This window comes from Oncorhynchus gorbuscha, linkage group LG22, assembly GCF_021184085.1.
Source record: "Oncorhynchus gorbuscha isolate QuinsamMale2020 ecotype Even-year linkage group LG22, OgorEven_v1.0, whole genome shotgun sequence".
Classification (NCBI taxonomy): Eukaryota; Metazoa; Chordata; class Actinopteri; order Salmoniformes; family Salmonidae; genus Oncorhynchus; species Oncorhynchus gorbuscha.
In genome coordinates, this window is record NC_060194.1 from 14,338,685 (window position 1) to 14,363,557 (window position 24,873).

Consider the following 24,873-nt stretch of genomic DNA (forward strand, 5'->3'; position numbering starts at 1 on the left):
TTGAACAATGTCTACATCTCAAATGGCACACTTATGACACCCTATTCCTATGTAGGACAACTACATAGGGCTCTGGTTAAAAGTAGTGCACCACAGGGAATAGGGTGCTATTGAGACCCAACCGATTAGAACACCATCCTAAAAACCAACACCTGAGAGGAAGGGGAGGGGATTATTCTTGGACTTTGGCTGCCTCGAAGTTCACCGCCAGTTTCCTGTGTTTCCTCTTGGAGGCGGAGGTGGGGGTGTGGCCTTGGCCCGAGGGGTTCTGGCGTGGCGCTTGGGGCGTGGATGGGGTCCCCGCTGCCTGGGTGGTCTTTGGGGGTGTGGAGGGGGTCGGGGATAGGGAGGGTTGGGAGTGAGACGGGAATTCGCCGCCCAGGGCTTGGTTCCTCGCCTTGTGAGCCGCGTTGCAGAACTCCTGGGGCTTCTTGACCGAGGACACGCGCTTCTTAGTGACCTGACAATAAACGTAGGTTAGTCAGAGGCTAAGATGGTGTGTTACCATGGGAGCACACAAACAAACACAAGAGTTAATCATGGTCATTTCTCTGTGGTGAAATCCCAAAATACTATTAATATGCATCTTTTGGCCATATAAATGCACGCATAACTCTTTTGTTGTGGTGATTTAATGTGAACTATAGAAAAAGGTCCTGGAGTTCCTACCTGCAGGGGGACAAACTGGTTGTGTGAGCCGATGGGGACGGAGGGTGCCTGGGGCCTGGTGCCAGGGAAGGTGCCCCCATAGAAGGGCTGGCCCTGGTGAGGCGGGAGGGGCATGCCCCAGTGTAGGGGACCATACCCCTGAGGAGGCATCAACAGACCACCTGGAGGGAGGGAGCGAGAGAGAGAGAAAGAGAGTGAAACAGTGAAAGCGTTTGGTTCACATCCAGAATTAGTGTCTAAAACCTATCAAGGTGAATGGGCATTACTGCACCCAGAGGTCATACAGTATCAATATAGACACCCCCCACATGACACCAGGGCTCACCCGATTGACCGAATATGTTAGGGATGGGTCCCATGGGCGGCCCCCTTATCTGTCCGACCCCAGAGAACAGAGGCGGTGGCAGGGGGAACCCAGAACCCACTGAATTCTGAAGGAGACAGCGAGAGAGGGGTTAGAAAACCTACAAATATGGAGACACTGGTCAAATATAGACGTAACAAAAGAAAAAGAAAAGGGGGAAACACACAGAGATACAGGAAGGACACACACACCACACTCACAAGGCGCTGCAGGGCGAAAAGAGCTGCTTTCTCTTTGGCTTCGTTTTCAGACTGACACTGGGGACCTTGGACCACCAGACCACTGGAGAGCTTCACCTGATACACCAGCAGACCCTGGGAGAGAGTGGGATTGTGCTTGAATACCTGCGTGTGTGTCTTGTATGCAAGATTGTGTGTGTGTGTGTGTGTGTGTGTGTGTGTGTGTGTGTGTGTGTGTGTGTGTGTGTGTGTGTGTGTGTGTGTGTGTGTGTGTGTGTGTGTGTGTGTGTGTCTCACCTGTCTGCTGCGCATGAAGGTGAAGTCAGGCGGGGCCATACCCAGGCCCATACAGATCCTGGTCAGCTCTGAGGCCACACTGGGAACCATGGCGGAGGGCTGGAGGGACGGCAGGTGAGGGACTGCTGCTGCTGGGGACGCGGGTAACACAGAGTCACCCATCGTCGCCGCTGATGGGGAAGGGAGAAAAGGGGAGGTTTAAGGGTGTAAGGAGGAGAAAGGGAATGAAGAACGACTGGTTTAATATCTGTTGTACAGTAACTCCACTAAGTGCCACAATAGCTCCACCTGCAGATAAAACAGAGCATGACCGATACATCGGTTCACCGACATTATCAGCAGATATTGGATAACAAATACTTAATGAATAGGTGAAAAACGGAAATGTCATGCTGATCTGAACACTTGCAGACATTCTCCTGATTTCATTATATTATATTATTATATATTATTAACGTCACGTATGAAATCCTGCTTCAGAGCGCTCAGGACCACAGACTGGGGGGGCGAAGGTTCACCTTCCAACAGGACAACAACCCTAAGCACACTGCCAAGACAACCATGGAATGGCTTCAGGACAGATCTCAATGTCCTTGAGTGGCCCAGCCAGAGCCTGGACTTGAACCCGATCGAACATCTCTGGAGACCTGAAAAAAGCTGTGCAGCGACACTCCCCATCAAACCTAACAGAGCTTGAGACAATCTGCAGAGAAGAATGGGAGAAAATCCCAAATACAGGTGTGCCAAGCTTGTAGCGCCATACCCAAGACGGCTCGAGGCTGTAATCGCTGCAAAAGGTGCTTCAACAAAGTACTAAGTAAAGGGTTTGAATACTTAAGTAAATGTGATGAAATGTTTTTTAATTTGAATACATTTGCAAAAAATTCTAAAAGTGTAATTTGCTTTGTCATTATGGAGTCTTGTGTGTAGATTGATGAGGGGGAAAAACAAGGGGTTGAATACTTTCCGAAAGCACTGTATAATACAAAAGAATGTGGACACCCCTTCAAATGAGTGGATTCGGCTATTTCAGCCACACCCGTTCACGACAGGTGTATAAAATAAAGCACACTGCCATGCAATCTCCATAGACAAACATTGGCAATAGAATGGCCTTACTGATGAGCTCAGTGACTTTCAACATGGTCTCATCATAGGATGCCACCTTTCCAACAAGCCCTGCTAGAGCTGCCCCGGTCAGCTGTAAGTGCTGTTATTGTGAAGAAGAAACGTCTAGGAGTAACAACAGTGGTGGTAGGCCACACAAGCTCACAGAACGGGACCGCCAAGTGCTGAAGTGTGTAGCATGTAAAAATACACAACAACAAACCCCCCCCCCCCCCTGTGTGAACTCGGGAGAGTTGACGGTCGAGAGCCATGCGTCCTCCAAAACACGACCCGGCCAAGCCGCACTGCTTCTGAATACGCTAACGCTACAGAATACGACATACTAGACGATTCTGTGCTTCCAACTTTGTGGAAGGCCCTTTCCTGTTTCAGCATGAAAATGCCCCAGTGCACAAAGCAAGATCCATATAGAAATGGTTTGTCGAGATTGGTGTGGAAGAACTTGACTGGCCTGCACAGAGCCCCAACCTCAACCCCATCAAACACCTTTGAGATGAATTGGAACACCGAATGCGAGCCAGACTTAATCGTCCAACATCAGTGCCCGACCTCACTAATGCTCTTGTGGCTGAATGGAAGCCAGTTCCCGCAGCAATGTTCCAACATCTGGTTGGAAGCCTTCCCAGAAGAGTGGAGGCTGTTATCGAGGCAAAGCGGGACCAACTCCATATTAATGTCCCTGATTTTGGAAGGAGACGTTTGACGAGCAGGACATACATTTGGTCATGTAGTGTAAATCTGTATCCGTAAGTGTCCCCCCCCCCAAAAAAACATATCAGTCAGGCTCTACTAAACATGTAGCATTGCACATAGTTGAACTCACCCAGTTTCTTGGTGGGTCGTCTCTTGTTCTGCTGCTGTGTGTTGGAGGCGGGACCAGTGGAGTCCGGGGGCGGCGCCAATGTTCAGCATCTCCTTCAGGGCCAGAGTTCCCTTCTACGCACAGGAGAACCAACCAATCACAATTAACCAACTGACCATATCTAACCAAATCACAACAGGACTACTACAACCAACCACAAGGGAAGGAGCAGATCATTCTAATTGAAAAGAGTTTGAAGTGGGCCACTATAGCGTAACACCAACCAGTGAGTACTAGTACCCACCATAGCAAACGACTGCGGAGAAAGCGGCTCCTCCGTTTGGCTCGTGGGCTCTTTGGCTGGAGGGGGTGGAGCTGACTCGTTGCCCTTGGTGATCTTCAGGTTGGCAATCAACTCCTCGAACTCTGTCTGCTGGAGACAAGTGGGTAAGAAAATATATATATATTCACACACCCACATGTGTATGTGTGTGTGTGGTATATATACACATACACACGTGTGTGTGTGTGTGGTGTGGTGTGCGCGTCTGTCTGTGTGTACCTTCTTTGTAGCATTCTGAGCCGGAAACAGAGAATCTACATCTTCGTTTCTCTTGAGAAGTCTGATACTTCCTGCAGGACCCTATAAAACATGACGTTTAACACACCTCATTCTCCCACACAGAAGTCATACTTGCACATTGAGATCTTACAACAAAAAGAAGAATTCATTATACATCTTCACTGACTTGAATTACACTCACAGCCTTCCACTGGTGATAACCAACCCTACACTGAAAGCTGCTTTTGCAGAATGCATTTTATTGACTCGTTTCAATTAATTTGTAGTCCTGATTCCTGGCTATGCTGTTGGCTGAGGATGAGGCCTCTTGCCTGCCATTGGTCTACAGCTTTGGGTGACGATTGGAGTTGTAGTTCTCCACTTCCTGAGCTGCTGGGATCTGTAGTCTCCTGATGGTGGCCTGACAGGGTAACAGCCTCAGAGGTGTCACATGCTTGAAAGAACAGATGTGTAAGGTAGTTTATGTAATGACTGTTGCGCTAAAAAACTTTTACTGAAGACTTTTGACTTGGACCACTAGGTTTACACAAGCCACTATACTGCAACTACTTTGGTAATACAGTCTGCAAAACTGCATTCTTCTCAAGAAAGACTGGATGCAGATACTGAGTGGCCTAGTTAAAGAGATAAGGGTACCTTTGCATGGCAGGTTAGAGATAAAATATTGTAGTCTGCTGTCCAGACCAATACTGATCTGAGGTCAGACTCTAAAGTCAGCATCAAAAGAGCTGTGACTCAATGTTTAGGGGTGTAAAGTTCAATGGTTAGGGATGAAGGGACAGAGGTTTTTCAAGTTCAAAAGGTTAGGGTTAGATAAAGTGGGGACTCACAGGTTTGGGAGGTTGCGGTTGTTGACTCTGGGGTTGGTTCCTGCCTTGTTGCCCTTGGAACTGCCCTTCTTGTCCGGGAGACCCTGTACCCCAGGCAGACTTACCCGGCTGGGGACGGACACACACAGAGATGGTCAAGTGACACAGCCAGGAACGAGGTTGATCGCAATGCGAGTATGGTGACTGGTACAACATTATGAATGGACTCACATTGTCTTGTTGCCAGTGAGCTGGTGGTTTCTGGGGCATTCCAGAGCTCTGCAGAGACTGCCACACGTTGCTGAACTCCTCATCTTTACCCTGCAGTCGTCACACAGACCGAGAGAGACAAAATGTCAAAAATAGAAAACAATTAGTGTCATTTCCCCAAATTGGAAACCCTTAAAAGGTTTCAAAAACTTCTGATGAGAACAGGCTACCCGTCCTGTTGGTGGAGGATGCAGAGAGCTGTGGGTTGGCAGCGCACTACATTGGAGAGAAAGGTAGCCTAGTGGTTAGAGCGTTGGACTAGTAACCGAAAGGTTGCAAGATCGAATCCCCGAGCTGACAAGATACAAATCTGTCTTTCTGCCCCTGAACAAGGCAGTTAAGCCACTGTTCCTAGACCAGTTAAGCCACTGTTCCTAGACCAGTTAAGCCACTGTTCCTAGACCAGTTAAGCCACTGTTCCTAGACCAGTTAAGCCACTGTTCCTAGGCCATCATTGTAAATAACAATTAGTTCTTAACTGATTTGCCTAGTTAAATAAAGGTTAAATAAAACATTTCTGTCTACCATAAGATGAGTATCTGACAGACCAACCAGTCAGTGTCTTCTGTTATTGTTCAATGTCATTTTACCCTTGATTACTTTTGTTGCTGTGTCAATATTGATTATTAATAGTACTGTAGTATAGTAAATCTCCAAAGTAACCGTTGGCAATACGTACATTGTTACGTCAAGCCAATAAAGCAAATTGAATTCAGAGAGAGCGAGAAAGCCACACAAAGAGCGAGAGCGAGAAAGCCACACAAAGAGCGAGAGCGAGAAAGCCACACAAAGAGCGAGAGCGAGAAAGCCACACAAAGAGCGAGAGCGAGAAAGCCACACAAAGAGCGAGAGCGAGAAAGCCACACAAAGAGCGAGAGCGAGAAAGCCACACAAAGAGCGAGAGCGAGAAAGCCACACAAAGAGCGAGCGAGAAAGCCACACAAAGAGCGAGCGAGAAAGCCACACAAAGAGCGAGCGAGAAAGCCACACAAAGAGCGAGAGCGAGAAAGCCACACAAAGAGCGAGCGAGAAAGCCACACAAAGAGCGAGCGAGAAAGCCACACAAAGAGCGAGCGAGAAAGCCACACAAAGAGCGAGCGAGAGAGCCACACAAAGAGCGAGCGAGAGAGCCACACAAAGAGCGAGCGAGAGAGCCACACAAAGAGCGAGCGAGAGAGCCACACAAAGAGCGAGCGAGAGAGCCACACAAAGAGCGAGCGAGAGAGCCACACAAAGAGCGAGCGAGAGAGCCACACAAAGAGCGAGCGAGAGCCACACAAAGAGCGAGCGAGAGCCACACAAAGAGCGAGCGAGAGCCACAAAAGAGCGAGCCACACGAGAGCCACACAAAGAGCGAGCGAGAGCCACACAAAGAGCGAGCGAGAGCCACACAAAAAGAGCGAGCGAGAGCCACACAAAGAGCGAGCGAGAGCCACACAAAGAGCGAGCGAGAGCCACACAAAGAGCGAGCGAGAGCCACACAAAGAGCGAGCGAGAGCCACACAAAGAGCGAGCGAGAGCCACACAAAGAGCGAGCGAGAGCCACACAAAGAGCGAGCGAGAGCCACACAAAGAGCGAGCGAGAGCCACACAAAGAGCGAGCGAGAGCCACACAAGCCACACAAAGAGCGAGAGAGCGAGAGCCACACAAAGAGCGAGCGAGAGCCACACAAAGAGCGAGCGAGAGCCACACAAAGAGCGAGCGAGAGCCACACAAAGAGCGAGCGAGAGCCACACAAAGAGCGAGCGAGAGCCACACAAAGAGCGAGCGAGAGCCACACAAAGAGAGAGCGAGAGCCACACACAGAGAGAGAGCCACACAAAGAGAGAGAGAGAGCCACAGAAAGAAAGAGAGAGAGAGCCACAGAAAGAAAGAGAGAGAGCCACAGAAAGAAAAGAGAGAGCCACAGAAAGAAAGAGAGAGCCACAGAAAGAAAGAGAGAGCCACAGAAAGAAAGAGAGAGAGCCACAGAAAGAAAGAGAGAGCCACAGAAAGAGAGAGAGAGAGCCACAGAAAGAAAGAGAGAGAGCCACAGAAAGAAAGAGAGAGAGCCACAGAAAGAAAGAGAGAGAGCCACAGAAAGAAAGAGAGAGAGCCACAGAAAGAGAGAGACACAGAAAGAGAGAGACACAGAAAGAGAGAGACACAGAAAGAGAGAGACACAGAAAGAGAGAGACACAGAAAGAGAGAGACACAGAAAGAGAAAGAGAGAGACACAGAAAGAGAGAGACACAGAAAGAGAGAGACACAGAAAGAGAGACACAGAAAGAGAGAGACACAGAAAGAGAGAGACACAGAAAGAGAGAGACACAGAAAGAGAGAGACACAGAAAGAGAGAGACACAGAAAGAGAGAGACACAGAAAGAGAGAGACACAGAAAGAGAGAGACACAGAAAGAGAGAGACACAGAAAGAGAGAGACACAGAAAGAGAGAGACACAGAAAGAGAGAGACACAGAAAGAGAGAGACACAGAAAGAGAGAGACACAGAAAGAGAGAGACACAGAAAGAGAGAGACACAGAAAGAGCTTACCTTAGGTTTCAGTTTCTGGCTTGCTTTGTGTGCAGAGTTTTTGTTGCCCTGAGTGTCTGCCCTGAGAATGTTCTGTCTGCCGTTCTGCTGCTGAGAGACACAGAGGGAAAGAGAGAGAGGGAAAGGTTGACATCAAGACATACAGAGGAAGGGACAGAGAGAAAAGGTAGGCAAATGTGAGGAACAGAGGTAAAAAGTTAGAGGCTATTCATCTTGATCTATGCTGGTGACTCAGAGAGAGGTTAGGCTAGTTGTTTTATGAGGACATGCTCTACTCCAGTCCCAACCTGTGTGGATATGAAGGGTGATCGCGGTGAATGGTTCAGCCCGACCAGCTGTTCTTTTCTGTGCTGGTGGGAGGAGGCGGGCTGGGGCTTGACGACGGCGGTCAGTTTATGGAAGCCCTGCTCTACACGGCCCCCGTGGCTCAGGTTGATTAAGGCACAGGGAGGCAGCCTGTAGCCACGGCCCGCCGCACACCTAGAGTAGGAAACACACCAGAGTCAGGCGGGCGACAGTCACCCAGATATAGGGTCACAACCACACAATAGCCCGTCACAAAAACTCGTAAAAAATAAATAAACGATGTAATAGGAAATGCGATTGATCAAGGCTTGAAACACTTGACATAGGCCTATATGAAAACACAGACACGAGGCTGTACCTGATCGTAAGTCCACCAGCAAACTCTTCATCGAAAACAACCTCATACAACACCTCGGCCTCCCGATCAGCTGCCACGGGAGAGAGGTTAAACATCAGTTTAGAGACTGTTCAAAGATGAGGCTGACCGCATGTGTGTTACACAGTGCATTCGGAAAGTATTCCACCCCTTGACTTTTTCCACATTTTGTTACAGCCCTAATCTAATATGGATTACACTACACATAATACCCCATAATGACAAAGCAAAAACAGGTTCAGAATGATTTGCAAATGTAATAAAACTTAATAACATTTACATAACTATTCAGACCCTTTACTCAGTACTTTGTTGAAGCGCCTTTGGCAGCTCCGTTCATCTTACCCTCGATCCTGACTAGACTCCCAGCCCCTGAAAAACATCCTCACAGCATACTACTGCCGTCACCATGCTTCACCATAGGGATGGTGCCAGGTTTCCTCCAGAAGTGACGCTTGGCTTTCAGGCCAAAGAGCTCAATCTTGGTTTCATCAGACCAGTGAATCTTGTTTATCATGGTCTGGTAGTCCATTAGGTGCCTTTTGGTAAACTCCAAGCAGGCTGAAGAGGCTTAAACCAAGGCCTTATACCTTTTAAAGGGTTAATAAATTGTTACGATAAACTGTAAGGTCTCCTCTTCAGGAGACCTCCGTGTGTGTTAAAACCGGTTTTAAAATGGATGGCCCCAACAGTCTCCTGTGACAAACCAGGCGTGGTTCCCACTGCAGAATAATCAACAATAGGGATGACCTGACCCCCTTTTCCAGTGTCACCAGTACATTTTTCCGGATGGTACCAAAGAACCAATCATTACTCAGAAGGTCAACGATCAAGAGTTACCATTTTTAATAGACACTGGAGCTCACACCTCCAGCATTGGATCTACAGGCCAACACCTCGGTTGTTCAAAATCTTTTAAGCTGTTACTGCCCAGGCGTAGCCTGGCATTAGACTACATCCTAAATAAAGAGGGGGTTATTGAAGGGCCCTAAATTCTATTACCCCCACGGAATGTGTTAGGCTTCTCCCTGACTCTGATATGACAGAGATTTTGAAATAATTAACACAGTTGGCTGACACCTACACCCCCACAGGAGAAGAATCCTGGTTCCCGTTTGGGTGGTTGAAAGATAAACTAGGCCAGTTTGGATTTAAGTTGTTTTCCATTTTAGTCCCATTATTGGCCCCTGTGCTTGTTCTGCTGATTTTCATTTGTGCATTCTGTGCAGCTGGCAAATGGCTATGCCAGGCATGTTTATGCTTTATGTTCCTCATCCCTCAGACCCGTATTTCTATCCTCAATCTCCTGAGGATTTGCTTGAAATCTAATGCACCGTTTATGGGTGATTATTATAATTACTATGCTTGAGTTGCTTTGCTTTCGTTGAGGCCAGATGGCCTCAAAGGGGTGGAATGAAGAGGGTTAAACTACGGCCTTAAACCCTTTAAAGGGTTAATAAGTGATGCTGTGATAAGCTGTAAGGTCTCCTCGTGTGTGTGTTAACTTTTTATGGCTGGGGGGCAGTATTGAGTAGCTTGGATGAATAAGGTGCCTAAAGTAAAACGGCCAGTCTCAGTTTCTAATATATGCATTTTATTAGTAGTATTGGATAGAAAACACTCAAGTTTCTAAAACTGTTTGAATGATGTCTGTGAGTATAACAGAACTCATATTGGCAGGCAAAATCCTGAGTTGAAATCAAAACAGGAAGTCAGAAATCTGAGCTTTGTCTGTATTCACCAGAGTCCCCAATGAGAACTCCTTGAGATATTAATGATGTTGCACTGCCTAGGGGTTCCACTAGATGTCAACCATCAATAGAAATTATAATGACACTTTTATGATGTTGGGGGAGTGAATGATAGCAGAATCAGTCAGGTGTCTGGCAGTCAGCCATTTTCTGATCACGCACATTCCTCATGGTATCCACTTGCGTTCCGTTGCTCATCAAGACACAAAGGAATACTCCGGTTGGAACTTTGAAGCGATATGTTAAAAACATCCTAATGATTGATTCTGTACTTAGTTTGAAATGTTTCTTCGACCTGTAATATAACTTTTTGAAGTTTTTGTCTGAAGTCATGCTGGACCTGCACAAGCGTTTGCATATGTGTACCTAACGCTCTAACATAAGTACCTACTTGGACATAAATAATGGACATTATCGAACAAATCAAACATTTATTGTGGAACTTGGATTCCTGGGAGTGCATGCTGATGAAGATCATCAAAGCGTAAGGGAATATTTATAATGTGATTTCTGGTTTCTGTTGACTCCAACATGGCGGATAATTTTATTTATTTTCTGAGCACCGTCTCAGATTATTGCATGGTTTGCTTTTTCCGTAAAGTTTTTAAAAAATCTGACATAATGGTTGCATTAAGGAGAGTGTCTAGTTTGAGAAACAGACGCATCAAGTCCTCAACTGGCAGCTTCATTAAATATTACCCACAAAACACCAGTCTCAATGTCAACAGTGAAGAGGTGACTCCGGGATGCTGGCCTTCTAAGCAGTGTTCCTCTGTCCAGTGTCTGTGTTTTTTGCCCATCTTAATCTTTTCTTTTTATTGGCTAGTCTGAGATATGGCTTTTTCTTTGCAACTCTGCCTAGAAGGCCAGCATCCCGGGGTCGCTTCTTCACTGTTGCCGTTGAGACTGGTGCTTTGCGGGTACTACTTAATGAAGCTGCCAGTTAAGGACTTGTGAGGCGTCTGTTTCTCAAACTAGACACTAATGTACTTGTCCTCTTGCTCAATGCTTTTCATTCAAAAACAATGACATTTCTAAGTGACCTCATACTTTTAATAAGGTAGCTTTTTAAAATTTGTAATAAATTAGCAAACATTTTAAAAATAAAATATTTTCGCTATGTCATCATGGGGTATTGTGTGTAGAATAATCAGGGGGGGAGGATAATTTAATCCATTTTAGAATAAGGCTGTAACATAACAAAATGTGGAAAAAGTCAAGGGGTCTGAATACTTTCCGAGTGTACGTTTGGGTGCGCGTGCGACCACTCACCTGCCTTGATGCCGATGATGGTTCCCCTGAGGCCGAGGGGGACAGAGAAGCTCTCTCTGACGTTGACCACTCGGTCAAACAGGTGGTACTCTGCATCCGGGTCAGGGACCACACCGTGCTGCTGCTCTAAGGGCTGGAGGGAGGGACACACACACAGGTTAAAGAGGTGTGGAGTTGGAATTGTTGAAACTCTGAACCCTTGCGCTGTTTGGAGCCAATGCCATTTTCACTCACTCTCTAGAAAAATACACGCAACAACAAAAACCGGAAAGTGACGAACTCACCCTGAAGAGCAAACGTGGCTTCACAGTAACACGTACTTTCTCGCTGCTCTTCTTCACCTGAGAAACAGACAGAGGTAAGAGTCACTACATGAACATTAAAAAAGGAAAGTAGATTAGTCACTGACAGTAAAGGAAGGGCTTGTTGAGTAGTAGTCTGCATATGCATCCATCTATATTATTGATTGACATAAAAACGAGATTAGAGGGGATTTCCTGATAGAAAAGAAAGCGAGTAGGAGTAAATAAATGATCGACAGAGATGATTGACGGACAGAACAGCTAAATGATAAATGATGACACTGGGGCAGATATGTTTTACAAATGGGACAGAAAATCTATAAAGACCATTACAGACAACCCTTTAATCATACATTCTGTCCTGGCATGGTGCAAACTGCATGAGCTGTTCGGACGAGGGGGATTCCTTTCCCCTAAAACCCCTTTATGGAACAATAGATTGATCCCTATGTTTTTCCAGAATATGGTCTGGTAAGGGGATCACTCTTCTGGAACATTGTTACGAGGAGGGAGTTCTTATGTCTTTTGATCAGCTGAAACAGAAATACCACTTGCCTAACAGGGACTTCTTTAGCTACCTACAACTACGAAACTTTATTAGGGTGACTCTCAAGGGACAATGGAACCTACCTAAGATGTCACCTATTGAACAACTCTGCCACGCAGACCAACCACTGTTCAAGACCATTTCCCGTGTTTACAATGCTCTTATGTCAGGACTAACACTGCCTGGGCTAGATAAACCCCGACTTAGATGAGAGAACGATCTGGGTATTGATCTTGATGAGGATCTATGGAGTGACCTATGCAGGGATGGGGTTACATCCACATTGAACTCCAGATACAGACTGATCCAGTTTAATTTCCTCCATCAGCTCTATATCACCCCATCTAGACTGCACAAGTTCAGTGGAACATTCCTTCATTCCACTTGGCAGTGTTCAAAACTACACGGTTTCTGGCAGGGGGTATGCGACACCATATCCTCAATTCAAGGGGTTGCATTCCCTTTCGACCCAGAGGTCTGTCTACTGGGTAATTTTACTAACACCAATCTTAGGCAAAGCCATACTATAAAGCTAACAGAAATATTGCTAGCGATTGCCAAGAAATGTATTGCCTTGAAATGGAAATTGGATTCCTCCCTGCCAGTTGCAACGTGGCTTTCAGAAGTTAATAGTTGTATCCCTTTGGAGAAAATCACTTACTGCTTGAGGAATAAGTTAAAGACATTTTACAGAATTTGGCAACCTTTTGACTATATGGAGAATCTCCCCCCACATCTCATTGATTGAATCTATATAAAAAATCCTCACATAATGTTTCACACATAATGTATAATATGTAGCCTACTGCAGGTGATCCAATGTCTCGTTATTTTATTTTTTTAAATGTTTTATTATTTTTTATTATTGTATGTTTGTTTATATAACTATAATTATCATTTATTTTTGTTACGTTCGTCTGTTACTGTCACTTTGTCCTATCGTTGTCTAATATCTTTTCACTTTTGGTTTGAATGTTCTTAATTGGAAAATGCAAAAATAAAATATTTAAAAAAACATTTTTTAAAGAACAGCTAAATGATTGACTTGACGACCCCCCCCCCCCCACCGAGTTACCTTAGCCTTCACCACCTCCTCCTCGATCCGCTCCACGATGGCCTTGTCCAGGATCTGCAGGTCACATGACGTGCGGGCGACGTCGGCGACTGGGTGGGTCTTCAACCAGGAAGTGATCTCCTTCACCTTCTCCGCGCTGCCCGTAAAACCATCCCCATCACAACTACCATCACCACCATCTTCAGTATTCCTACAACTGTTATGATCTACCTCTGCCTTGTTACATATATTAAAACGTCCTCCAAGTGTTTTACATGAGCGTTTAAAGGCCCAATGCAGCAGTTTTCATCTCAATATCAAACCATTTCTAGGTAACATTTCAGTACCTTATGGTAATAGATTTCCATTTTTTTTTTTAAATGGTCAAAAAGAAACAAACATTTCTCAAGCAAGTATTTTGGTAGGACAGTCGGAGTGGTCAGACAGGGGAAAAAAAGAAGTCCTTGTGACTGCACTGGGCCTTCGAGAACTTGAGTAAGTGTTACAAGCATACAGGTTTAACTGTTATGAGTGTATGAATGTAAATTATGATTGTCGAGTGCAAATCTTAAATGTGAGTGCATGAATGTTACCCGTTCTCGTACTCCGCAGGCCAGATGTCGTCCTCGTAGAAGACATCGTCGTGACTGTTCCTGGACACCAGGCCAAACACTTCGGAGAACCTACAGGAGGAGACAATGCAGGTTACACACGCACACATGCACACGTTCGCAGTTTCACACATACAGACAACACAGTTTCATAAATGCAGAAAAAAACACACAAGGACACACACACACCTATCCAGGTACTCAGACATCAGCTCCTCCACAGCGTCAGAGTAGAGCCACTCCTTCTCGGTTCTCTTGGTGTAACCTGGCACCTCCTCATTCTTCTTATTGAACTTCAGGTTCAGACCAACGTTAGCCTTCTGCTCCCCATGGGGACTGAGAGAGGGAGAGCGCGTCACATGGTTTATTCAACCTACACGGCTCTGGTCAAAAGTAGTACACTAAATGGGAAATAGACATCCATTCGAAAGGTGTTCACTCACTTCTTCTTGGATCCTCTGCCGACGAAGATGCTGCCGGAGAATCTGGAGACGAGGTAGCTGGTGATGCCGAGGCGAGAGGCCAGAACGTAGCCGGGACTGTACTTCACACAGTATTTCTACCAGGGAAGGGAGGGAGTAAGCTTAGCAACGGCGCACACGTTTGGTCATGTGGTGCGGCAGGGCGAGGAGGAGTGTGAGACGTGTCGTTTTGAGATTGACTTACATGCTGGTTCTGTATTAAGGCTTCCATCGGTGGTTCACAGGGCACCGTGAACACTACCCACACTCGTCCCTCTTCGATGACGTCACTAGACTCCTGCACCTGTGTGTCCAAGAGCAAATCATGTTATTGAAAAGGCAAAGATATGCAATTCAAAAGATTAAGCCCCCCAAAAATGTCCAATAAATCACATTAAATATTATTTCTCTATATCACATCTAAAAGTGCATACATTTTACGTTTTGTTTTGACAAATATTTATTTGCAAGACTAGATATTAAAATTCAAGGTCACAAAAAGCAGCAAGCCTAAACCAGTACTCTTCAGCAGCAAGTGTACCAGTACTCTTCAAGAGTCCCCATTACTGATGATTCCAAGTCAATAAGGAAGTGTGTAAGGCTCAAACAGGAAGTAGAGACCGGAAGCGGTACAGACCTCTCCCATGGCTCCGTAGTAGGGGTTCCCCACCATGAACACTGTGGTCGTCGGGGGAAACAGCTCCTCCAGGGTCTGGAAGCGAGTCGACGACGAGTCAAAGGCCTTGATATCCTGAGAGAGAGAGAGAGAGAGAGAGAGAGAGAGAGAGAGAGAGAGAGAGAGAGAGAGAGAGAGAGAGAGAGAGAGAGAGAGAGAGAGAGAGAGAGAGAGAGAGAGAGAGAGAGAGAGAGAGAGAGAGAGCAAAGGAGGAAAGAGCGCAGGAGAGAAGAGGGAGCGAGCGAAGCAGGAGAGAAGAGGGCGAGCGAAGGAGGAGAGAAGAGAGCGAGCGAAGGAGGAGAGAAGAGAGCGAGCGAAGGAGGAGAGAGAGGAATGTGAGGTATGCATGTGTAGTATGTGTCTCTTCCTATGTACATCTCTGTATGCGTGTGCCTACCTTGACAATGGTCTGGTAGGCGAAGGGCATTATCTGCTTGGACCACTGTTTCTCCAGGTGCACCTGTCCGCTCTGCCCAGGTACATACTTCCTGCCTGTCAGCAGCTGGGCATACAACACCACCGCCGTCTCATTCACCACGATGCCCTTGCGCTTACTGAAACTGAGAGGAGAAGAGATTGAGATGTATTTAAGTAAGGAGGAGAGAGGTCTGCCAAAGTCCCCCACGGCCAAGTGGTCTTATCAGCTCTGACCACAATGGGACATCTTGGTTAAATAAATCTTACCCGTTGATAACAAAACGTAGGTTTTTAACAAACTGATCCTTACTGCTCAGTGATGCCCTGGACATCCTTCACCCAGTCCTTCTGCTCCTTGTCACTGAGGTAGGTGACCTTGGTGGGGGGGGGTGAGTCCCGGTCATACAGCTTCTGCACTCCCGCCGGCTCCTCCAGGAAGAACCTGAGCGGGAGGGGTGTGATGTAGAAGAAATAAGGGAAAGGAGTGTTTGAGGTAGACCGATGAATATCAACGACTCGGTGTCCTTCAAAGTAACGGTCAAAAGAGAAGTGAATGAACGGCAGAGCCAGAGGCATAAAGAGTTTTGAGTGACGGTCCAGGTATAATACTGCCATCTACTTTAGGCACGAGTAGAACTCAGCGTGATTCTTACCTTCTCTCCCCGTCAGACACCGCTGTCACCCTGGCCTCCTCTAGGTGGGGCCAGTTGACAAACAGAGAGCAACCCAGGACCAGGGCCGCCACATCGCCACACACCTGAGAGAGAGAAAGAAACAACATCTACCGTTTCTGCTCCAGACATAGACCCAACACAGTCGTCGGCTCTTCATAGAAACAAGACCGTGTGCACCCATCTACACTCACGGGTTCCTCTTTGCTACGTGTGATCTCCAGCATCATGTTCTCTCCTCGGCTGCTCTGCTGGAACACCACCACTCCGTGCTTCTTCTTATAGAACTATATAGACGGGGGGGGAGCAAATCTACATATGAAACACACACAGAAGTATTCCGATGCCAAGACGGCCAATACAGTCAATACTGGGGGGTGTAAATGCAGCCACGTTTAAAAATAAAAAAACGAATCTCCTGGTTTCAATGAGACCTCAGTTCAGAGGGGTTTGTACTACGGCGTGAAATTGAAGAGCGAGCTAAACGTTGGTCGACTCTCGTGGTTCAAATCGAGATAGCCGTTGACAGGACCTGGGCTCACCTTTTTAGCCGTTGACATGACCTGGGCTCACCTTTTTAGCCGTTGACATGACCGGGGCTCACCTTTTTAGCCGTTGACATGACCTATGGCAACGAACCCTTCAGAGCTAACCTGCTCTGTGGCAGGCTATTTATTCTGAATGAAGTGTTTGGGCCGCGAGGCGAGGACCAATCAAATTAGGCTCCCTCTTGCAACGAGTACGTCATTGTTCCGTCATTCTCCGGACCATATCGTTCTACACATTTAGTAACGAATGGGATTCATTTGAAACTCCACGCGATAAGTGTGTTGGAGGGGGGTATAAAAGGCCCGTACATTGATAAACACAGTGAAGACCATAAACAATACCATAAACAATAGCCCATTTCCCAACATAGCCTGCTTAATTTGCAGGGTAACTTCTCTTTCATTGTGATTTTCAGGCAAAATGAAAATGTGACACCGACTCGCCAACGGATTGACGTTCTAGCCTCGTCTCAATAAAGAGTTCATCGTTCGACTAGCCGCGTGCGACATAATGGAACGTGAAGCTAACTGAAGCTGGCTAGCTTTAGAAAATCCTCAAAACAGATCTAGCTTGTATACCTCTCCGGCCACACTTCAAGGGCCTGGATTATTGAGTGACCGTTTACGTAACTAGATCTTGAGCTTGCAGCATCTTTATTGACAAATCATCTTGGGACTGTTGGCCACCTGTGCCTTGTGTGAAGACTGACTGTTGGGTGTGAGTAGTGGCAGAATGCTGTCAGCGTGTTTCTTGAACAGAGACAGCACATGATATTATAGTGTTTATTTTATTATACGTTTTGTGTTGCTCTCAGATCACCTGTTCCGGATTCACACTCCGTCTCATTGTCTGTCGGCCCGTCTATTGTACCTTGTGTCTGATGTGCTGCAGGGTGGGGAAGCCGAGGAAGTAGAGCTGGCTGCTGTTGTCGCTGCGCCCCACGTGGCTCAACGACACGTGCCACGCGTCCATGGGAACCGATGTCACCCTGGAAACCACCAATCACGTTACAGTATCAGCCTCGTGGAAGTAGTGTGTTCAGTGTGTGTGTGTGTGTGTGTGTGTGTGTGTGTGTGTGTGTGTGTGTGTGTACGTTCAGCGTGTGTCTCACCTGACATGGCAGTGCATGATGCTGGGGAACAGGTCAGGCAGGGTGGAGGTGTAAGGGTAGTCTAGCTCAGCGTGGTAGCTGTACACAGCACACTCGGTGTGGCGGTTACGGGCCTTCTCAGCCTTGGTCATGTGATCGTTATAAGGCTCCATCGCAGCGAGCAAACATCTCTGGAAAGGAAAACACGCAAATAAATAAGTAAGGTCAGAATTTTTAAAAGACACACGGAGATGAAGTAGGTCACCGAATGACGTCTGTGTGCACCTCGTCGATGAAGGGGATGAGCACCACAGCCTCCCACTCCTGCTGTTTCCCGTTGAGGTCCGTCTTGAAGTCCAGAGGGTAATACTCAATGATGCTAGAATTCTCTGATGTCATCAGGTGCTGTGGACAGAACAAAACGGAGGTATCGGAATGCGGGTGTGTTATAAGAAAGTGTACATGTCATAGGTCGCCACAATGCTGCTAAGCAGGTCTGCATGTGTGCGTTACCCTGTAGCTCTGGGGAAGCAGGTCTGTATGTGTGCGTTACCCTGTAGCTCTGGGGAAGCAGGTCTGCATGTGTGCGTTACCCTGTAGCTCTGGGGAAGCAGGTCTGTATGTGTGCGTTACCCTGTAGCTCTGGGGAAGCAGGTCTGTATGTGTGCGTTACCCTGTAGCTCTGGGGAAGCAGGTCTGTATGTGTGCGTTACCCTGTAGCTCTGGGGAAGCAGGTCTGCATGTGTGCGTTACCCTGTAGCTCTGGGGAAGCAGGTCTGTATGTGTGCGTTACCCTGTAGCTCTGAGGAAGCAGGTCTGTATGTGTGCGTTACCCTGTAGCTCTGAGGAAGCAGGTCTGTATGTGTGCGTTACCCTGTAGCTCTGAGGAAGCAGGTCTGTATGTGTGCGTTAGCCTGTAGCTCTGAGGAAGCAGGTCTGTATGTGTGCGTTAGCCTGTAGCTCTGAGGAAGCAGGTCTGTATGTGTGCTTTACCCTGTAGCTCTGAGGAAGCAGGTCTGTATGTGTGCGTTACCCTGTAGCTCTGAGGAAGCAGGTCTGTATGTGTGCGTTACCCTGTAGCTCTGGGGAAGCAGGTCTTTGCTGGCAGCGGGCAGGACTCCCAGTAGTTGCTGGAAGGGCATGAAAGGCTTGCCCATGTCAAAGGTCAACTTCAGATGGGCTATGTTCCTCACATCTGACAGGAACGGGGCGTAGTGGTGAGGGTAATACCTAGGACAGAGGGAGGTTTTAGTACACACGTGCACAGAAAGACAGAGGGACATGGAGACAAACAGAGGGACATACATAGGGACAGACAGAGAGAGACAGACAGACAGAGACTCACCAGCTCCAGGACTGGACTCCATGGTAATAGTAATGCAGGATCCACTGGATTCCCTCCACATAGCACAACGCCTGATTTGCTAGAAACTCACTGAAAACAATACAAACAAAAGTTTAAACGAGCATCGTGCTCTACAATGCCATTGTCTTAAGTTATTGAAAAATCATACAAGTTCAGCTCTGTTTGGGGAAACAAACTTTTCTAAGAGCATTTCAGGATCGTTCGAGGTTGTGGGAAAATATTTTGAGTATTTTGGGGGAGACACTGGTGAGGTATACTAACTCTGAGACCACCTCCACTCCCATCTTGGTCATGTAGTAGGTGCGTTTGTACTGTCTGAACTCTGCCTCAAACATGTCCTCTTCTTCACCATCCTCCTCAAAACCGCGACCGGGGACTCGGTCCTTCCCGCCATCCAGAGTAGTCAGACGCAGAGAGTCCTGCACACACACACACACACACACACACACACACACACACACACACACACACACACACACACACACACACACACACACACACACACACACACACACACACACACACACACACACACACACACACACACACACACACACACACTGAATATGGATTTCAAGACACGCATCTGTATTTGAAGGATCTCTGCGTGTGCATTGCAGGCGCATGTCTCACCGGGTCTTTCCTCCCGGCGTCCTTGCTGTGAGCCTCCTCTGCTGCCAGTCCCGCGGCCTCGTTCAGGTACTTGTTGCCCACCTTACTCTCAAACCACTTGAGATCCACAAACACCTCGTTGAAGTGCTCCCTGTCAAACTGGGGCAGAGGAAGAGAGCGGGAAAAGGGGATAAAGAGGAAGGGACGAAGAAAGAGAGAGAGAGAGAGATTGCAAAACAGGTATCAAGAGAGAGAAAGAGAGCAAGACATGCGTCACAATCAGAAATGCATTGTAATTAAATAATTCCACTGATTTGTGGATGTTTACTGGTCTCTCCCACCTCGGACAGTTTCTCCAGGTACTTCTCAAAGTTGCCCAGGTTCAGGTGGCCATTCTCATTCAAGTACCCTGCATGGGTCAAATACAAAGAAGCGAATCAATTTCTCCAGCCGGTACGCAAAAAAAGAACGTTCTATGTGTGGATTGTGTGTTGTCAGAGTACGGTGTGTGAGTGTTCTCACCTCCCAGCGTTGGCAGCACACTGATGTAGGTGCGGTAAAGGAGAGGCAGGGCGTCTTGGTTGATGTGAAGATGAGGAAGGTGAGGGATGAAGTCATTCCCCACCAGGAAGCCCATTAGGATCCAGTCGTCGATGATTCGCTCCAGGTCGTACTCAAACGAGATCTTGTTCTGTTAAACAACCAATCACCAATCATCAGACATCTTACTGTGAGGACCAACCAATCATATGACATTGTTATTCAAACCATTCATAGAGAATTGATACTGTGTGTTAGTCACTTATCAGTAAGCAAGTAGATATGCATCTACTGTATTTGTGACACTGAAGCAGAATTTTGTTCTGTGGGAGTATGCGTTTGTCTTACCTTAACTTCAGAGAACTCGTAGTCTATGTACTCCCTAAATAGTGACAGGTGCAGTAGATGGAAGGTTGTCTCCTCTGGAGCTGTTATTCTGCAGGAGGGGAATACATACATATAACTCTGTCTCTCACACACACACCAGACACAGACACACACACACACCAGACACACACACACACACCTCTTCTGGTTTTTCTTCCCTCCAAAGCGGACCTCTTCTCTGAGTAGGGAGAAGTGTGGCTCGTGGCTGGTCAGACCTAACATCATCTGTAGTAGAGAAAGAGACTGTAGTTAATACAACACACCTTCATTAATACGAATGAAACAACAGTAGAATTATGTCACGGTAATTGACTGATTACAGCAAAGGGCGTCAAACTCATTTTGCCCCAGTGGCCGCATTCTGAATTCAATTTGGTCTTCATTTCTATAAAATTTCTATCTGATTTTAGTCACTTAAAGAATATTAAGTTCATCCCCCTCCCCAAAATATAAAAATATTAGTTTTTTTATTTAAACTCAACCCATCTGCAGGCCGGATTGGACCACGCTTGCGGGCCAGATCTGATTTGCTAGCCAGATCTGATTTGCTAGCCATATGTTGGACACCCCTGGATTACAGACATACATAGACATTCACATCTGCCACCATATACATTCACATCTGCCACCATATACACATGTGCCACCATATACACTCACATGTGCCACCATATACACATGTGCCACCATATACACATGTGCCACCATATACACATGTGCCACCATATACACATGTGGCACCATATACACATCTCCCTAATGTCACACACACACTTCCCGACACACATTGATGCCGTATCTCTCAAACCCGCGGGCCACCCACCAGGTCAGCATCCAGGCCATAGAGACAGTGGCGTGTGTTTGGGTCGTGGCCTGGCTCTGAGTTTTCCCTGCGGATAAACTCCATGATCTTGTGTTCTCCTTCTCCTGGAGTCTGGGAGGGAAACAGAGGGTCACAGTCACAGACAGTTACAACGCATGTACAGTCAATGTCACTCATTCACATGACATCTAATCAAACAAAATGTGCACACTGACACACACGCCGTGTGCCCGTCCTCACCTCATGTCCGGAAAGGTAGACGTTAACTCCTTTCCAGGCATTATCTGTGGATAGTTTGCTGTTGACAAAATACTTGAGCTGCTCCTGTAGCCTGGCCATGAAGTCCGTCCCTACAGGAGAGACATGATGGATCGTATTCAGTAGGCACAAAACTGAAGAACAGACTAAAACAGGAAGGACCTGAACCCCTAGGAATTGGATGAGAGGTATGAGTGGACAGATTGGTGGAGAAGTGATGGATCGTGTAGGAGGCTACATACCAGGTGTGATGCAGTTGGAGTCAAAGCGGGCCTCAGAGGGTAGGACCTCTCCTTTCTCAAGGGCTTTCTTTATCTTGTCCTCTGCTTCTTTGGCCGACCTTCACAAGAAACATGTAAGTGACTGATTGGTTGATTGAGTTATGACATTGCGTGATCCATCGCTATGCCACTCGGTCACAGACACAGCACAAAGTACAAAGGCAGTTGTTATCATGATCTTTACCGGAATCTCCTGCCTCTCTGCTGGTTCATCTTGGCCCGGGGAGCCACTCCGTCCACAGCCATGAAGAACACCTTCCTGGGCTTGATGATCCTGAACAGCACCTCCAGGTAGTGGAAGATGTCCGCAAAGATCTTCTCCTCCGAGATACGGAAGTGGACGTCCTCATCGTTGGGGTGGGAGCACTGGTGGATGATGCCATTCATATCCAGGTAGAGGTTGTCAAACTCTGGGATCTTTAAGAGAGAGGTAAAGGGGTGTGTCAGACAGATGGGGCCGACTGCTCTGTCTACTATCCATATAAGAAGGCAATAGCATCAATAATTTAATAATGGAGGGAGTGTATTTATGAGTTGAGGATAATTTTGATTTTTTTAAGATCTAGTGGGATTGATTGGAAACAGATATGGACTCTTGGTCAATATTCCACTAATGCATCTTGCACACTTGCCAACAAATGTGGGCTAATCTGGCACTGGTGATCTCGGTAGTAAAACTGTTACATCTGGTCGACGACTACAGTATTTGTTATTCAGAATAACGTTCTATTTACTTGACAAACCAAACAAAGCATAAAATCAACTCCGCCTCGATAAAGAGAACATAATTGAGCGTTCCTCAGGCCTGCCTTATTCACTAGGCTATTTGTTATGACATCTAACTGGAGCTGATAGCAAGTAGTAGTAGCACGCAAACTAGCTAACTAATTAGCTACCTAGAAGGTAAATTGAGTCAAACACGTAGCTAAATGAGTTGGTAAATATTAATGTACCGTCAGTTAGGTAACTGCAAGTGTAATTGTAACTACAACACGCTGGTTTATTAATAATAAATCATAGCTATGAGTAGCGCGTAAGGGCAGAGTGGAAACATCGATACGTGAAGGTGAAACTGTTATGGGCCTGCTATATTTAGCTTGATAGCTTGACTAGTTACCTGCAACAGTAATATTCGCTTACAAGGTAGCAAAAAAGTAGGCTACGGATATCATACCTGATGTTCCTTGACAACTTCACTCAGGCAAGGGTATCTTTCAGAAATCCATCGGTAGAATTTCGGCACTCCCATCTTGACCACAAACTCTTAATTTGGGGTTAAATTAATACAAATGCAAGGGTATAAGAGATGCGTAAAGTAACATGAGAAGTTGCTTCGGCTACTGGGGGTTCCGTTCGGTAGAATGGAACTGTACAGCCAGTAAAACAGTCCGGGTGGAATCAATGACGAAATAACCAAAATGCCAGCTCTCAAACAGAAAATAGTAACACAGGCCTAGTCTGTGACTGATTCGCTAGTATTTTAACAACTATTAATAAAACACGCTTTATAAAATTAAATAAAAATTCTAACAAATATGGCCTTTGTTTTTATTTTCGTTTGACGCTTTCATTCCTGTGCAATCATTTAAAAAATTCCGTCGAGACTGGCAGTTAGTATTTATTGGTTCCACGTCAGCACAAGGAAAGAGCCCATCTCCAAACATTTAAATATACACTTGATGTCTAACAGGGGGTGCTGTTTTGAAGTCTTCGCGCCTCCATCTTGGCACTCGCCCACCAATGTAATGTTGTGGGAGCTTTAGAAATGCATTTATTTTTGTCTACATTTGTTAATGTCCACGTTTATTCTAGTACATACACATTTGAAAGTACTCATGTTACTTTCCCCACTACATCAAAAACATACTTAAATGCATATAATTTTGTCCCGTAAACATTTAAATGAAACACTGTAGAATTCCATTCATTCCTTCTGAACGCGATTATGGCTGAGTGTTCGCTTCAAAGCCTGTCATTGACCAATACATAACATTAGCAATCCAGGGTTATATACATAATTGAATAGTGCTCTCTGAATATTATTGAGGGGATTGCGCAGCAAGAGCCCCAGCTTAGATATTTGACATACTTCTTCTTCCACACTCTACTCATCCTACACCGTTCAAATGTCAAAACGTGCAGAATGGTCTCGCTCGAGTATACAACGTTTTGATATATGTTATACTTTTTACGTTATTAAACTTTTCGGCATTTTTTTCCCCAAATACGCTAACATGTTATTTCTCACTGTTCTAAGGCTCCCCGTTGTGTGATCATCACTTCCAACTAACATTTTCTAAGGTATGAAATCTTCATCTACTTCTCCGTTTCGGATTCGGAGTCATGCGTGCCAATGTGTAACTAGAGCCGTTTTAGTAACCCATCGCCTGTCTCTTTCTAGCTGCTGTTATTCATGTCAGAAGCTAGCAGATGTATTATTTTCCAGACAACTACCGTTTTTACCACTAACCCAACAATTAGACAAAAATATTTTGGAATGAAATCTTCCTACACTTCTCTGCTTGTCAAATCCTAAAAACGGTTTAGAAATCGTGTGTACTAATCTCTTGGTAGAGCAATTTTAGAGATTCCATAACGGAACCGTTGCTAGGACACGTGGGCCAAAATGATGAGAGAGAAGTGACCACAACACAACTTTTGACCTCAACCTCACAACTTCTGACCACATCTAGTATCCACAACCATACAATTACATACCACAACCACACAACTGCTTACCATATCTAGTGACCACAACGACCCAATTACATTCCACAACCACACAACTTCTGATCACACATTTAACTATTGACCACAACTACAGAACCACATAACTTCTAACCGCAACCACACAACTTCTTACCACATCTAGTGACCACAACCACACAA

The 24,873-nt window shown here is 46.2% G+C and overlaps 1 protein-coding gene across 3 annotated transcripts; it reads right to left on the minus strand.

The window, feature by feature from the left end:
- Positions 1 to 1,518: 1,518 nt before the first annotated feature.
- LOC124009620 (5'-3' exoribonuclease 1-like) lies at positions 1,519 to 23,558 on the minus strand. Of its 3 annotated transcripts, none has more exons than XM_046321606.1 (37): positions 23,159 to 23,558; positions 22,169 to 22,401; positions 21,946 to 22,043; positions 21,686 to 21,795; positions 21,446 to 21,556; positions 20,762 to 20,847; positions 20,584 to 20,671; positions 20,218 to 20,386; positions 20,037 to 20,104; positions 19,717 to 19,854; positions 19,345 to 19,502; positions 19,063 to 19,152; positions 18,791 to 18,947; positions 18,003 to 18,122; positions 17,739 to 17,908; positions 17,498 to 17,615; positions 16,273 to 16,365; positions 16,061 to 16,164; positions 15,718 to 15,849; positions 15,388 to 15,550; positions 14,952 to 15,065; positions 14,520 to 14,618; positions 14,297 to 14,412; positions 14,043 to 14,189; positions 13,836 to 13,925; positions 13,264 to 13,399; positions 11,624 to 11,680; positions 11,340 to 11,472; positions 8,299 to 8,368; positions 7,922 to 8,114; positions 7,635 to 7,721; positions 5,063 to 5,152; positions 4,853 to 4,960; positions 4,002 to 4,082; positions 3,744 to 3,872; positions 3,461 to 3,573; positions 1,519 to 1,679 (listed from the first exon to the last, which is right to left on the minus strand). In XM_046321606.1, exons 1-37 carry the CDS (start codon positions 23,231 to 23,233, stop codon positions 1,664 to 1,666), a joined length of 4,260 nt encoding a protein of 1,419 aa, XP_046177562.1. In that variant the 5' UTR covers positions 23,234 to 23,558; the 3' UTR covers positions 1,519 to 1,663. The 3 variants fall into 3 exon arrangements, with proteins under 3 accessions (XP_046177562.1, XP_046177561.1, XP_046177560.1); XM_046321605.1 differs by having other exon boundaries at positions 3,744 to 3,869; positions 7,635 to 7,724; XM_046321604.1 differs by having other exon boundaries at positions 7,635 to 7,724.
- Between the last annotated feature and the right edge of the window lie 1,315 nt (positions 23,559 to 24,873).

What these genes read in the sequence shown, in the direction of transcription:
- LOC124009620 (XM_046321604.1), bottom strand. Translation starts at nt 23,233, where the DNA reads ATGGGAGTGCCGAAATTCTACCGATGGATTTCTGAAAGATACCCTTGC. An exon ending in ACGCCGGGAGGAAAGACCCG is followed by an intron (nt 19,503 to 19,716) that starts GTGAGACATGCG and finishes GTGTGTGTGCAG; the next exon opens with GACTCTCTGCGTCTGACTAC. An exon ending in CCTTAATACAGAACCAGCAT is followed by an intron (nt 14,413 to 14,519) that starts GTAAGTCAATCT and finishes CTTCCCTGGTAG; the next exon opens with AAATACTGTGTGAAGTACAG.